The sequence below is a fragment of the Pseudorasbora parva genome, chromosome 1, assembly GCF_024679245.1.
Source record: "Pseudorasbora parva isolate DD20220531a chromosome 1, ASM2467924v1, whole genome shotgun sequence".
NCBI classification, from domain to species: Eukaryota; Metazoa; Chordata; class Actinopteri; order Cypriniformes; family Gobionidae; genus Pseudorasbora; species Pseudorasbora parva.
In genome coordinates, this window is record NC_090172.1 from 35,894,331 (window position 1) to 35,911,290 (window position 16,960).

General features: G+C 37.8%; 1 protein-coding gene across 1 annotated transcript in view; it reads left to right on the forward strand.

The window, feature by feature from the left end:
• Nucleotides 1–16,960, forward strand: part of ambra1a (autophagy/beclin-1 regulator 1a) — a 110,833-nt gene that overhangs the window by 89,880 nt on the left and 3,993 nt on the right. Inside the window, exons 14-15 of the mRNA XM_067419173.1 lie at nt 534–644; nt 2,465–2,673. Of these exons, the coding sequence (XP_067275274.1) occupies nt 534–644; nt 2,465–2,673 (320 nt within the window). The remainder of the gene's footprint in view (nt 1–533; nt 645–2,464; nt 2,674–16,960) is intronic.

Here is a 16,960-nt window from a genome sequence, read left to right on the forward strand (position 1 = left end):
TCAACGAACTACAGCTCTGACATAGCCAAGAAAGAGAGAGGTTTCTTCTTCTGTCTGCTGTTGTTTAAGCACAGCTCATTGTTACCATGCTGTGTTTGCTGAAGTTCTTGTCTGTATGTAAACCCAACAAAGAAAAACAAGGATTTTCAAAAGTTAGAGTAGAATACTTTGGAATTTTTTTTTTTACAAGCTTTATTTCTGGAAAGAAAATACTTTTTACTCTGTACCCTGATTCATGGGATGTTTGGCTTATATATATATATGCACTTTGGGATTGTTTTTAACTATGAAAAGGGCTTTACAAATAAAATATATTATTATTATTATTATATATATATAATATAATATGTGTATATTTTATCACATTATCCCTGTCCTTCATCACTGAGGACTTGCTTTATTTAATCTCTGTGCAATTAATTAATAGCTTCTTTTATCTTTTATATGTGACATTGTCCTTGAGCCTTACCTGGACTTCTTGCTCTCTCTTTCTTTGTCTGCCTGTGTATGTGGCCATGGAAATACACATGCAGTGATGTACATTCAGATGGCAACGGTGCTTCTGAACACTCTGAGAGAATGTTCACCATCAATAATGTTGGAGGGGTTGGAACAAGCAGCAGCAGGGGTGGAGACAGGTTAGGGTGAGTATGAACTAATTTAACTCAAATGTAAAAAAAGAAAGAAATATCATTTTTGTTTGTTTTTTGGCAAATTGAGTATATTTCTAAGAGCTGTTTAATTGATAGTTTTTCATATATTCTGTTGTGATATGGTATATATTGTGCGAAGGAAGACTAGCCTTCCCTTCAGAATGATCACAGATCAGCCCTCCAGTCGCTGTCCAAGGTCCAGGCAATAGCAATGTGTCACTAAATGGGTGTGCATGATAGCAGAGCACAGCTGTGAGGCATGGCTACTGCTAATTAGGCCTTCTTACAGCAGCCATGAATCCAGCATGCTTTGCTGACACTTATTTAGAGAGAAAAAAGCCTTAGTGTGTTGTGTTACTGCTGATCCCATGTTGTTGGTTTTCATTCTCTGGCATGCTGGTTCCACACTTGTCCACAGTGGATTTAATGAGACATAGTCCACTCTACAGCGATAGTGCTTCATCCAAAATTGTGATGGAGTTTCCATCTCCCCTCAAAGCATAATCCTTCTGGCAATTATATTTCCAGTTCAGATTCATGCTCATGACTGGAGCTTAGAGGAAGGTCACAACAGCATAAAACTGTGGGCATCACATGATTAGGCATACTTGATCATAATAGTCTACCGCTGCTATTATCTGTTTGTCTATAATCCTTCAAACCTGAAAATTCTTACATTTTTTCAAAACAAGGCTTTATCTTGGAGACTTTGCTTTTGTTGGTTAAAACTTACATTTATATGAAATTCTTTAAGTTCAGTTCATTTCAATTCTACTTAATTTCACTTTAAAATGTGAATGACATGAATTGAATTGGTATTTAAAGGAAATGTATGTAAGATTGTTGCCAAAACTAGTACTGCAATCACTTTCAAAAGACTGTAGAGGGGTGTCTCCCCTCTCCACCTCCCCTTTACTCGAGGTTGCCAGGATCAGCAGGAATGTTTGTAGCTGCAGCTGTAGAGCAGAGCTGGCAACCCGGATGCCCAAACACTACTGACTCGTGATTGGTCGGTATGTGGAGGGTGGAGCTTCAGGCCAAAACACAACATGTCAACATCAACATCAGTTAAGGGCTGCAACAACAACTTTTAAATTAAATGACAATATACTGGCCGGACTACTGTTGTCAGTGATATAAGTATTTTGTAAGTGCAAGTGTTTATCAATTGCATTTCATGGGTCATCCAAAAATGTAAATTCATTAATAAATGTTCTCACCCTCATGTTCCAAACCAGTATACATTTCAAAAGAAGATATTTTAAAAATACCCCCTATAACATCAAAGTCAGTAGGGTTCAGTAATGTTTTGGACATCATTGAGTTTCCTCATATGGACAAAAACATGCCGAAACATTTTTCAAAATGTCTTTATGTTAAACAAACAAAAAACTCATACAGGTTTGAAATGCATGAGGTGAGCAAATGATGAGAATTTAAACATTTTCATTGAAGTAACCTTTTACTGTGCCTGTATTTTTTGGGGAAGGCATTGTTTGGTAGTTAGCATTGTGCTTGTGTTCTTTTCTCTTGTAGCTTCAATCACTTCTTTTGTTGTTCTAATTTTTACGTTGTTTTAGATAAAATGTATTTTAGTACTACTGACTTAAACTTCTATGAAAGAAAGCAACCTTGAGCTTTACCTAGCTAGCGGTTATACAGACACGTATCCTGTTCTGTCTAAAGCCCTGTGCAGAATTGAACTTTCTGTCATATCAGATCAAACCGGAATCACCTGAAGACTGTGTGATGATGATGTAAGATTCTGTGTAGCCATCACTTATCCTCCTTGGTATGTGTCTTGTTTGTAGGAACAGCAGGACTGATTGGCGCTCACACAGAGAGATGGGCCTGATGAATGCGATTGGTTTGCAGCCACGCCATCCTGCCCCCACTGTTACATCACAGGGGACGCAGACACAGACTTTACGGCAGCAGAATGCAGAGACACAAACAGACCATGAACTTCCAGACGAACCTCAGCAGCCCAGCACTTCTCAGGGGTCACAGGTTACTGATGGTAAGACGTCACTGATGAGCTCATTTGAGGTTTGTCATTGAGATGAAAAGACAAATCAGTCCTTGGTTAGTTCTGACTCTTTGTTCTGACACATTGGCTGATCCTAAAAAGTCTGTATCCTCAAAACAATCTTTTTATCCTTTTCAAACTTGGCATTCCAGTGACAACACTGTATCTGTTTATCGTGCACCACATGTATTTTGTACATACAAAAGAGCATCATTTAGTGTCAGTGTTACCATAGCAACAAAAAGCTCGGTGCTCCTGTCAGATAACGTGACCACAACTTTCATTACCTCAAAGACTTTTTTGAAGTTGTTGTTCCATACTCGTCTTCCCTCAATTCTTCAGTTATTAAAAGCCTCAAAGTCTCCTTCACAAATGCACTGTTATTATTAACTAAAACTGATTTAAAAAACAGTGTCTGTTTAATTAAAATAAAGCAAAATATAAATATTTGCCTTGTTAAAACTTAATTAAATAAAAATCTATTAAATTAAATAGAAAAATAAAAACATTATTTAACATTAATAATGTCAAAAGCACATATCAAAATGACTAAAATTAAAACGAAAACTGAAAATATGAAAATAAATGCTATAAATAATAATAAATAATATATACACTGCTGCATGATAAATGCTTCATAACCCCCATCATGTTTATTACTGTGGCTTTTGGATCGGACTGTGAAAGTTTTCATGCCAGTTATTCTCTTTAGGTTTCAAAAAATGGGATTGTGCTTAATCGGATCATTTGTTTTTGAATGAGGTGTTTACATAATGATTTCTCATTTCATTTGAGGTTTCATTTGAATTTATGGATTATTGAGCTTCGTGTAAACATAGCTCCCAGTTGGTTTTGTGTTATCTGTCGTTCTGTGAAGCCTGAGAGGTGAAGAGAGAAGATTGGGTGCTGCGTTTTGTCCTTATGCTAATGGTAATTACAGAGGACAGAAGAGGCCACTCCACCGGGCACCCAACAGCTGAATCTCTAAAGTTAATGTGTGTGTAGTATTGCTCTCATGTTTAATGGCGGTTAGCTTCAGAGAGAGAGCATTTATGCCAGAAAACACTACATTGCATCTCTCTTTCCTGGTACCAGCCATTTTCTCTCCTCTGCCAGCCTCCAGTACCCATCAGCCCACTTTAGCTCTCTGCTCTTATTACTCTTATTCTGCATGTGTCGCTTTTAGCAACACAGCAAAACAGATGAATAAGCATGTCTCGATGAAGCTTAACTATTTTAAGGTCCCAGGTATAAATTGTGGAAATACGCGGAGCGACAGATTTAACCCAGCTGACACTTGTATTTTTAGACCGTTGTGCTGTTTAAATGTGTTTTATTTATAAACATGGTTAGCAGTCAGAGCCGCTGCTGGAACGATATGTCTGATATAATGCCTGGAGGGAGCTCCGCTTCAGAAGAGTCAGATCATACTGTGTGCAATATTTAGCAGCACGTAATTAATGATTTACTTCTTTCCATATCTATAGATTGTTGTAATTCTTTTGACCATCTGTCTTCCAATCGAGTTTCATTTATTTGCCATTTTTTTACATCTCACATAAGGTTCAGTAGGCTTTGAAATGCATAAGATTAGCCTCAGTTTGTACTTTGTAGAGCTTTGTACAGTACAGGCAATTGACCCTTCGCGAAGAACCGCCCCCTTAGTTACTGTTGCTACATCATACAAGCCATGGCACTCTCACGCCACACATCATGTAATGTGGAAGTGAAAACCCATTGAGCAAAGAGGATGCTGACAACGTGCAGACAGACAAGACAGAGCAGGTATCCTTTGGTATGAAACAAAGTCTCAGCGTTCAAATTTTGTTGTTTTTTGAAAGAAATTTAAACAATAAATAATAAATAAATACAGTGTTGTGACAGGTCACTGTAGCACCTCAGTTAAAGCAATATGAGAACAGTTCATTTAGCATGAAATGAACATCATGAGGTATGTTGTTTCAACTGTGGAAAGACGTCAATACACACCATTTTTCAAGTTCAAGTCGTCCAAAGTTAATCAGCAAATTCTCCTGTCTGGTTTGTTTGTTGGACAAAATTATTGATTATTGGTCAGATCGCCTGTCAATCAAACTCCCACGGCAAAGGGTGAAATGTGCAGGTTTCACAAAGAATACATAGACACACATAAACACTAATTAACACTAATATCTCATTAGCCAATCAGCAACAGCATTTAGGCATGTAGACATGGTCAAGATGATCTGCTGAAGTTCAAACTGAGCATCAGATTAGGAAAGAAAGGTGATTTAAGTGTCTTTGAATGTAGCATGGTTTTTGCTGACAGACGAGCTGCTCTGAGTATTTCAGAAACATCTGACCTACTGGGATTTTCACACACAACCAAATAACTTGTTACAACTGAGGTCTGCAGAAGAGCAATCAAACTTTGAAGCAGATGGGCTACAGCAGATGAAGACTACACCAGGTGCCAATCCTGTCAGCTAAGAACAGGAAACTGAGGATAGAAAATTGGAAATTGGAAAAATGTTGCCTGGTCTGATAAGTCTCGATTTCAGCTGCGACATTTAGATGGTAGGATCAGAATTTGGTGTAAACAATATTAAAACATGGATCCATCCTGCCTTGTATCAACAGTTCAGGCTGATGTTGGTGATGAAATGGTGTGAGGGATATTTGTTGGCACAATTTTGGCCCCTTAGTACCAATTGAACATTGTTTAAATGTCAAAGTTACCTGAGTATTGTTGCTGACCCTGTCCATTTTTTATGACCACAGGGAACCATCTTCTGATGGATACTTCCAGTAGGATAACTCATTATGATTAATTATAAATATTTGAATCAGTTAAATTAACTTGGTGTAGCTACATTATCATTACAATCAATCAGTTCATCCTGTGAACACTCAGTATTGATTATTAATTAATTCTAAGAAATATATATTTTTCATGGCCACAGAAAAATAATTCTTCCTTTGTATTTATATAAGCGATTAGAGCGCATAACAAGATCGATCATTTAAGTGACAATTTATTTGCAGCGGGGAGTCAGAACCAAACATATATTGTGCACAAACTTTATTCATTAAGATTAAGATTAAACAGACATGAAACATACATACACAAAATATATACATGGTAAGCAGCAAAGTTAAAGGGGATTGAAGAACCGGGTCAGTACAGATAGATGAAGTTATGTAAAGACTCTAAAACCTTGAAGAACCATACCTAATAAGCTCCTTTGTCAGAGCAAAGGAGTTTACAGTTTTATTAACTACACCACGATGTGCATTTCTTAGTACATTACTTGCATTTGCCCGGGAAGGCGTCCAGAGAGACAGTCACAGGCGAAAGTCTTAATGGTGCCTTCCGATGGTTTTGCAGTTGCGATCATTTCCTTCCGTAAGCAAAGGAACAACTGTGAGCTTTCATAGTTGCTTTGATTCCATCGAGGTTAAGGAAGTTGCACGTAGTGTGAGGAGTTTGACCCTGCTGGCGGCATCGTTTTTCATGTCCCACACACACACAGGTTCTGTGTGTGTAGGCCCACCATGCCTGGTGGCCTGCTGGGCGGAACCCCACAGGCACAGCGTGTCGTAGGTGCGAGTGAGAAGAGAGAGGCTTGGCAGATCTGTACATCTCCTTAAAAGCTTTTGGGAGAAGTCCCGCCAATTGTATTCAGGCTTTTGGAGGGAAAGTTTTATGATCCTTTGTCTCAAGCAGATAATTTGCAGACTGGTTGCTGATGGAGGAACTATTAAAGATTCTTCTAATACTAATATGTTGTACAGGTAGACACATCATATACACAATCATTCAGATCTATAAATTGCAACTTCGTAGACACCAAACATGCCATACACATGATTTTCGTTAGCCGTAGTATGCGATTCTGAAACAAATCCAAATGAGATGGAATTAATACATTGACCAAACCCTATAAAAGAAAAATCATGAGATGAATACAGTATATGTTTACATCTTTTTAAGTGGTTATATGGGCTTAAGATGGTTTTATTTGTCCTTTTCAAAAAGACAGTGAGAGTCTCAGCTCTCTGCAAATTCCTTTTGGTCATAAACAGAGTCTTATCTGATGGTAGTTTGGGGGAGGTCTGTTAGGCCTACTAAGCACAAAGTATTTAAAACATATTTGTTTAATGTTGCAGGCGATTGTAGGAGGTGATCGTTATATCAATATGGACCAAAATCTCAGAAGCATGTTTCCAGCACTCTGTGAAATCTATGCATAGAATTATAACTATACTATAATCTACGTAGAATTAAAGCAGTTCAGGAGGCAAAAGGGGGTCCACCCTACTATCAGCAATTTGTACCCAAATAAAGTGGCCAGTGAATGTATATAATTTAATAATTAAATATGTCATTTTGTTTTGTTAAAGTAACATTGTGCTGGAGAAACAATAAATACAGTTTGGTTGACTTGGCATTGAGTGTTACTGTAATTCTAGTTTATCAACACAGGTATACCATTTTTAAAGCTCTGTCAGGGGAAAAAAGTAAGAATGACAATAACGCACATAGAGAGAGTTTTTTATTTTATTTTTTTATTTTTTTAAAGCTTACATTTAGCGCAGGACATCATGAAGTTGACATTTAGCTTTAACTTGCATAGATTACAACTTGCATACAGGTTAGCAATTTTGAAGTTTATTAGCTCTTGCTTGAAAGTTGTAGTTGTGGGAAGAGTTTTGAAGTGACAATTTTAATTCAGTTGGATAAAGGGATTAAAAGAGGGAAGGGAAAAGGATGGCTAGGGATGAGCTATCAGTACACCAAGCACACGCGGCCCTAGCCGGCACTGCCTGAAGCGTCCTCGAAATTGATTGGCTCTGGCTTTAGCAAGAGTCAAATGAATGTACTTCTATGGAAAATTGAGTATTAAAAATAGAATAGAAACAGAAGAACGAACACCCCTTTCTTGTTCGAATTTAAAGCTAAACCCTGTTAGTTTTAAACAGTGCATGAATAGAAATATCATAGTGGAACATGGAGTCCATAAAGTCCCAGTGTGCATGTATAGACTGAAGATGTGTGAAGTGTGTTGGTTTTAGCAAATCTTAGAAAGCTTTGACCTCTGAAGAAACAAACTTCTCTATCTCTGAGACTTTTCAAAAGCTCTGTTTTCACACACTGTTTTCGCACAGTGTAAGTCCTTTGTTTATTCTTGAGTATTTTTGACTAAAACAGCAGAATGTGGAGTTCTGCTTTATAAACTTGTTTTCAAAAGTATCTTTCAAAGATTTGATGTCAATAACCTGGCAAATTTGGCAATACTTCATCCTCAATAATTCAATGCTTCATCCTCCAAAGCACCGCTGTATCAGCTTGTTCCTTGTGAACACACACAACTTAGTTTCTGTTGAACTGATTGAAACGAACCTGTGTGGCTTTACTCCTGAACTTTATTTTATACCAGGTTAGAGCTTGCAAGATTGAGAAAACGCTTTTCAGTTTAATGTACAATATCAGATGGAATATCAGTGAATGGACTGTGGTCAGAGGTCTGATGGTCTGTTTCTAATGTTGTGCTTAAATATAAACCTTTTTTTTTTTCTTTTCACTGAAATTTATTAGCATGTAACCTGCCCATTATACATGGTGGCAGGTTTCATGGCTGTGCGTATTTGTTTTGTGGCGTATGACTGAGGTCAAATGTGTGCATCTTCGCCTTCAGCAACTGTGTTTTTGTCTCTCTGAGGTACTACAGGTGCCAAGAACTTGATGACTCAAAGTTTTTGGGTAGAGAAGTTCACATCTGAGTGTCTTACCTCAAGGAAAGCCATCTTCCCACACAAACAGTGCACACTCCCTGCAGTGAGATCTGTGGGCGAGGGTTAAGTGTGGTATCGTTTTAAACTGCAGCCAGTGAATAAGTTTAGGGTTAGCATTAGCATCCTCTTTGTGCATTTTATGTAATGAATATGAGGAAAGAGCATGTTATATTTACTCAGGTTATACAAAGAAACAAAAAAAAAGATGCATGGACGTTTTCTCTCTCAATCCCTCCCCCACTCTGTTCTCTAGCTCTTTCTGTTATGAACGTTGTAAAATGTAATCCTCGGGTTGTTTATGTTTTCAAATCTTTGTTTGAAATGTGGTTTTTGGAATGATCCACCTCGCATTAGCATGCAGACAGAGAAACAGAGAAACTCCAGGAGTTCATTTAGAAGATGTCTTGTTCATGTTTTGGGAATATTTATTTGTATAGAGATGTGAATCCTCCTCTTCTCTCTTCATAGATTGAGTTCACTGACTAATGACCATGCTCGAATTATCACACTCCACCTGAACCGGAGTTTGCTGCACCTGTCCTTTTGTTCTGACAGGCTGAAGCTGTTGATATCTTTAGTGTCCTAGTACATGTATCAAAAAAGCATAGCAGCTAGCAGAGTGAAAATACGTGACATGGGAGGCAAATACAGATGAAATGGAAAAAAATATAAAGTTTCTATTATAAATTATTTTCAATGTAAATTATTCCTGTGATGCCAAAGCTGTAGTTTCAGCATCATTACTCCAGGCTTTATTATCACATGATCCTTCAGAAATCATTAAAATATGCTGATGTTTCAAATATGCATTACAATATTATCAATGTTGTGCTGCTTAGTATTTTTATGACACTTTTAACACGTCTTTCACTTTTAATCAATTGAATGTGTTTCAGTGTGCTAAATAAAAGTATTGATTTCTTTCTAAATACATTTTCGAATGGTAATGTTCATATGGACCTCTTATATTCTTTACCTAGAGATTTATTACAATAGATTTAGTGGAGGAGGAGAAATAGAAGAGGACACAGAGTGAACTGCTGCAGGAAAAGTGCCTGAGCAAATTTGTCCGAAGCATTCGAATACTTTTATATTTATGTATACAAAATCAAACAAGAGCATTAACATTTACTGTGGCTTGTTTCCCTGTCATGCTTTGACAGATACGTGTGCTGTGTAATTCTCTTTTGAGCGAAGCAGTGTAGTGATGTGTACACTATACTATAACAAGAACCGTCCTTCGGATGAGACGTTAAACCAAGGTCCTGACTCTCTGTTGTCATTAAAAATCCCTTGATGTCCTAAAAAGAGTAGGGTGTAGTTATCCTGGCCAAATTTGCCCATTGGCCTCTGTCCATCATGGCCTCCTAATCCTCCTCATATATGATTGCTTCATCACTCTTTCTCTAGCCTAGAAATCTAGACGCACCCTAGCGGCAGCAAATGTAATCTGCCGCGAGTGTTGTCTAGCAACTCTCAGTACACTTCTGAACTGTAAAAGCCGAACTCTGGTCGGGCCAATCACATCGTGTGTAGAGTCGGTGGGCGGGGCTTAACATAATAACGGTCGAGTTGCTCTTGCGTGCTTCTAGTAAACACAGAGGCTGGCGAACGGCGGTCTTTCGAATCAGCTTTGACCGTGACTTTGGAAGATTTGGAGTTAAGCTTTTCTCTGAGAAAAGAACAAAGAGCGGCACTGAAGTCATTCTTAAAAAGGGAAGATGTGTTCGGAGTTTTGCCGACCGGATACGGCGAAAGTTTAATCTTTCAACGAGCTCTGCTTCACCGTCGTTGCTCTGGTTAATTGTAGCGCTATCCTATTGTGTGCACGCCGTGCAGAGGGAGTTTGAAAGACAACCGTTTATCCGCCCCTCGGATTGAGCCCTGTCAATGGTGAGTTTCCAGACCAAACATCTTGATGTGGGTCTGGCTTGTCAGGCTACTCTTTCTCCTCTTCACCAATAAACTGGTGTGTGGTGAGCGTTCTGATGCAATATGACAGCTGTCGCATCATCCAGCTGAATACTGCACATTGGTGGTGGTTTAGGAGATTCCCCCTTCTAAATGTAAAGCACCTTGAGTACCCAAAAAAGCTCTATATAAATGAAATGTAATAATAATGTCATTTGCTGGGTGTAGCCCATTATAAGTAACACAAGATACGTAGGCCTTATCAGATTAAAGTAACTAGTAAAGGAATACATTTTAAAATTTTCAACAAAATTATCTGAGTTACCTTTTCAAATAAGTAATTAAATGTTAACACTAATATATGTTATGTATTTACACTTTATTACCAATGTCTTTGCTTCAGACCTTTAATGATTCAGTTCAACCATATGAATAAGGAAAATTGACTTTAAAGGGTGGGTGAAACACTCAGTTTCAGTCAATCTCATGTCAATCTTGAGTACCTATAGAGTAGTATTGCATCCTTCATATCTCCGAAAAGTCTTTAGTTTTATTATATTTATAAAAGAAATATGGGCTGTACCGAGTCTTTCCGGAAAAAACCGAGCGCCTGGAGGCGTATCGTGTGGGCGGAGCTAAAGAATGACAAGCGCGCAATTCGGTGACGTCCTCAAGCGTGGAGAAACCCATGGCTATCACAGATAATGATCCAGAATCATTCGGAGGCTGAAATAAATTGAACAGGAGAAACAGCAACAGCAGGATGTCCGTCTCTGTGGTATGTACTGTATTTAGTGGCCTTTGTGTGTCTTTACTCGCAGTTTATGAGGACATGATTCGGTTTATGGACTATTGTATGCGACTAAACCTTAGCAGTAGCAAGCAAAACGGTTTTGCACGTCAGACTAGTGTAACGTTATACATAGAACAACAATGGAGTAACGTTAGCGCATTTGAATGACGAAGCACGCGATCGTGTTGTTTACTGATGTTTACTCATGCGACGAGCCAACAGCATAGACATTTGAAGCAGTTTTACTCACCGGCTGCTTCCAAAGCAGGACCGAACCTTTATCGCCGGGACCGCTCTGTCAAAAACACACTTCTTTGGTATGATTTGGTGAAGTCCTGTGACAGCAGTGAACGGTGGAGATCAACTTTTGCGTCGCGACTGAAGCGATGTTGTGAAGCTTTCCGTCATTTCTGCGTTCAAATCGGGTCAAATGCAGCGCTGCCTTCCCGGAATGCTGTGCTGAAGCGTTGAAGTCGCTTGACGACTCCCATAGGAATAAAGTGGAGCGCGGCGCCTGGATCGACTGGATCTGCATCTGAGTGTTTATGGGCGTGCATTTCCTCTCTCGCTCTAGTCACGCGCGCGCACCCTTTTAATAATTAAATATGGTATATACCCTAACCCTAACGGCCCATACAAGGACCTTCCGCTCTATTTAACGTCAAGTCGACCCATACTTGAAAAAACTCTCCGAAACTTGTGAGAAACCGGAAGGAGTATTTTTGACACAGAAATACTCCATCAAACGTCCAACATTAGTTTTTGAAACTTTGTCTATGTTTAGGATTGGAATCCAAGTCTTTAACAGTGTAAAAAGCTCAGTATGCATGAAACAGCATTTCACCCCCCCTTTAATGTTTTGTTAATTTTTTTATTGCTGAAGTAATAGTGTTTAAAGCTCCACTATGTAACTTTTCCGTCCAGTAGAGGGCGCCTATTCAAAACAAAGGTGTAGTTTGATGATGCCAAGTTTGAGCGCAGCATCTGAGGACATGTGGTTTTCACCTCACAGCCGGTGTAAAATAGGATTCGGGCAGAAATCATGTTCATGGGTGCGGTTAACTTTACTCTAGTATAAGGCAGAGCACGACCGATGTGTTGTTGAGCTGAGCAAAGCCTCTGGACCGATTGTTAATAAGATGAACAAACCCAACCCCACCCCTTTTTTTTTGCCATTGCGATGACTTGGAAAAGGTGTCCCAATCACCCTGTCATTTTCCTCATTAAAAAGTTTTACACAAAAACTATGAATAGCTCTTTTGACAAAAATGTTGAAAATGATGTACACTTACTTTTGCAACAAAAAAAAAATGAAGACACCAGTCATATCAGTGGTTTAGAAAAGTTTTATCATGCATGGCTGCAATATTGAGATCATGTGACCTGTGATCACTAAATTGACTCCTATGCTCAAGAGAAGTAAAAAAAAATTATCTGAATAAAACTAGTAAAGCAATCCAAACATAATTAAATCGTCCAAACAAGTCCCTGTTAGAGCATTAAAACAAACTGCATCGATTTGCTGTTCATTAAACAAAGAGAGGGGACAAGAGTATTGATGAGATCCAGTTTATTGATGTATATATTCTTAGACATAGAATAAAATATTTAAAAAAAACAAAAGAAGAAGAAAAAAAGGACAAAAAAACTGCCAATACAAACTTTGACGATTGAAGGTATAATCAAGTCCACTGGGACGTATTGGGACTGGTGAATCAAATACGTACTGAATGTACCTCTAAGTACCTCTAAATAATTGTTGTATTTTGCATTGAAATAAATTAAATCATTTTTGTCATCTGAGTTGTGTTGTGCATTATGTGATTGACTGGAGTATGTTTCCCCTTAATTTTTTGCAAACTTATCTCAGATTTCTAGTGCCATATTGGGGCCTATTGTGCGCTTCGTCCTCTCTGATCATTGTAATGGTAAGATTCAGTCTTATGCCACTCACAAACTACACAACTTTAGCCATGATTTTCCGCTCGCCAACAGTTAGGGAAGATAGCTGACAAAAGCCCAAATTCAGAGGTACTGAAATCGGTGCTCATTCACATTAGTGATGATCGCTTCACTGTGAAAAAATTAATCCTTAAAATAATTGAAAAGGTACTGGCAGCTTATTACCTAGACATTATTCAGTAATTTCACAGATATTTCCGTTAACCTTAACATTGAACTAAGCACCTACAGTGGGGCAAAAAAGTATTAGTCAGCTACCAATTGTGCAAGTTCTCCCACTTAAAATGATGAGAGAGGCCTGTAATTTTCATCATAGGTACACTTCAACTATGAGAGACAGAATGAGGAAAAAAATCCAGATATTCATATTTTCTGATTTTTAAATAATTTATTTTCAAATTATGGTGGAAAATAAGTATTTGGTCAATAACAAAAGTTCATCTCAATACTTTATTATATACCCTTCAATGACAGAGGTCAAACATTTTCTGTAAGTCACCACAAGGTTTTTACAAACTGTTGCTGGTAGTTTGGCCCATTCCTCCATGCAGATCTCCTCTAGATCAGTGATGTTTTGGGGCTGTTGCTGGTCAACATGGATTTTCAACTCCCTCCAAAGATTTTCTATGGGGTTGAGATCTGGAGACTGGCTAGGCCACTCCAGGACCTTGGAAGGCTTCTTAAGAAGCCACTCCTTTGTTGCCTGGGCGGTGTGTTTGAGAACCTTTTTAAAGCTGAAAGACTCAGCCACTTTTCATCTTCAATGCCCTTGCTGATGGAAGTTTTTTACTCAAAATCTCATGATACATGACCTAATTTATTCTTTCCTTTTCTCGAATCAGTCGTCCTGATCCCTTTGGTCCCAGCTCTCTGCAGCTCATTCACTAGGTCCACTTGTGTGGTTTTGGGATTTTTGCTCACCGTTCGTGATCATTTTGACCCCACGGAGTGAGATCTTGCGTGGAGCCCCACATCGAGGGAGATTATCAGTGGTCTTGTATGTCTTATATTTTCTAATAATTGCTCCCACAGTTGATTGGTTGTCATTTTCTCGATTTTTTTCTCATTCTGTCTCTCATAGTTGAAGTATACCTATTATGAAAATTACAGGCCTTTCATCTTTTTAAGTGGGAGAACTTGCACAACTGGTTGGTGACTAAATACTTTTTTGCCCCACTGTAGATTCAAAATACAGGTAAAACCACAGGGTTCTGTTAAATTAATACAGTACATAGTGCATAGTACATAGTGTATGTTTGAATTATCAAATATATGATCTGAGAGAACCCCCAGTATGTTGCCCATGCAGGTTTAATATCTAGACCTGTGTACAAACCAAGCCTTGTATTGTTAAATGCGTTCTGACTGGAACTGACATCAGCAACGACAGACAGTTGTGTAGAGTGAAAAGAACAGCAATTTTTAAAGTTGTCATTTAGGTTTATCCTACTAATTTAAAAATGTTCTCTTTTTGCGAAGCCCTGGTTTTGTTTTATGTATTAAGGTTCAGGTTTGATTTGGCATTAAAAACTTTCTTACTGCCAAAACCTTATCATTCTTCAGTGGTCAGAGATTAGACAGACAGACAGACGTAACCAGTCTCATTATTTCACTTCATGACGCTTAGACACCTTAACTCTCCTTTATAGAGGAATAAGCTTCAGCTGTCATAGGCAGAATACCAGCCAAAGGTCATGAGAGTTTTCATAATTTCTCCTCCTTCCTTTCTCTCGGTGTCCTTTAACCATTTTTTCAAACATACAAAATATGCATGCATTACTATAGAAAACATCTCATTTCCATGTGTTTGAATATCTGGTGTTGTTGATTTCTTATTCAGTGACTCATGCTCCTGAAGGAGATTTACTGTACAGTCTGTCAAAACATTCACATGAAGCACTGTGGCTGCAAAAGAGCAAATCCTCACTTTTTTATTCTGACATTGACTTTTTGTCTGATACTGAAAGCTTGTTTGTCTGAGGATTGAGCCCTATAAGTGGTTTTCGTGTTGCAAACTGACCAACAGGATGGCTATATGTAAGAGTGTTCCTATTACTTCTTAAAGACGGGATGATTCTTTCTTTCTGTCTCTTACTCATTGAACACATACCCACACACTCACTATTTTGGATGCATAAAAGATGTTATGTATTAGATAAATAATTAATATATAGCTCAAAGACTCTCTGTTCCACAGCAAAATATATTCCTTACAGGAGCCTGTGGGTGCAGTCAATGCAGAGAGATTACTTTTTCATTGTTCAGTCAGCACAAACCCCATGAGGATGCTCCACACGGAGCCATTTAATTCTCTCATGCGGACTGATAATGGCTTGGTCATTAGATGTGTAGGAACAAAAATGCTGATGAGATAATAGTTCTGCAAACAGGCTGTCTTTGGCTAAGTCACAGAGATGCATTCAGGGCTTTGACAGATCTACGAGTCCCCTGAATGACGTCATTGTGAATGGTTGGGCAAGATCTTAATGTTCTTTGGCTTTAAGGAAATATTCAGATTATATTCAAGTGAACAACCTTGTACTGCCTGTCTATGTATAAAGAGCCATTTATACTGTAAGAAATAACAATATAATTAATCATTTTAATATGCTGATTTGTTGCTGATTATTATCAAAAAGTTGTGTTGCTTAATGTTTTTGTGGAAACGTGATACATTTTTGTCAGGATTCTTTGATGAATACAAAGTTCAAAAGAACTCCATTTATTTGAAATAGAAATCTTTTTTAAAATTATAAATGTCTTCACTGTTATTTTTGAATATATTCTATTGTTCCTGAATAAAGGTATTAGTTAAAAATAAAAAAAAGTCTGAGCCCAATTTTTTTTAACTGTATTATAGATTGAAAAACAGTAAAACTGTCAAATATGTTTAATTAACTTTATTAAAATTAAATCTTAGATTAAATACACTTTATAATGGAAATGTTGTGTTTTGTGCTCAGTGTGTGTTGTTAAAACCATGTGGTTGTGGCAAACGGGGACAGACTGGCATTGGTGGCCTCCCACTGGCCTTTGTCACCATTGATCCAAGAGAATTTGTTTGTGTTGGGTCCAGATGGCAGAGGTTATGATGTGCAGGTTCTGTATTTTTGGAGAGCTGTTGTCCAGGGAGGAGCCCTGAATCATGAGTGCAGTTTGGTAAAATGAGACTATTCAATCATATAAGACACTAAAGCACGAAGATCAGCCTGTCAGCTGAGATAAGCTTAAACAGCAGAAGCTATTTGTCATGACAGGCCTGTTCATGCTTTAACAGCTGTAAGAGTTACTAATTATGAAATAAAAATGTTGCTCCTAATTTATGACTGAATGTATTGTTTACAGATCAACACACATGGCATAGTTGCTCACTTTAACTTACATGGTTCCCTATAGTTGATGTAGGTGTTTTGCTGCAGGTTTCAGAAAATACTGAGATAAAGAGAATTCCTCTCCATTATTTTAGCCTGACATTCATCTGATCACAACATTTGGATTGTCTATGGATTTTCATTTAGATGGGGAAAATGTAAAGCATAAAAAAAGCAATAAAAAAGCAGTAATAATAAAAATATGTAAAATATTGTAGTGGCATTTCATTCTATGCCAGTGCAAGCAAAAGCAAACACATGCAATCATTCAGGGGTTTAAGAAAGCGCAATATAATACAATTAGTTTAGTCATAGTACCGCTCTGGTGCTCTCCCTAAAAATCTGAATGCAAAAAGCATGAATATTATTTTCTCACATTTTGCAATTGACCTTTGCAGGATTCTATCATCTTTTTGTTTGTTTTCATCATCCCATTTGTTTTCTTTTTATGTTGAAAATCAAAAAA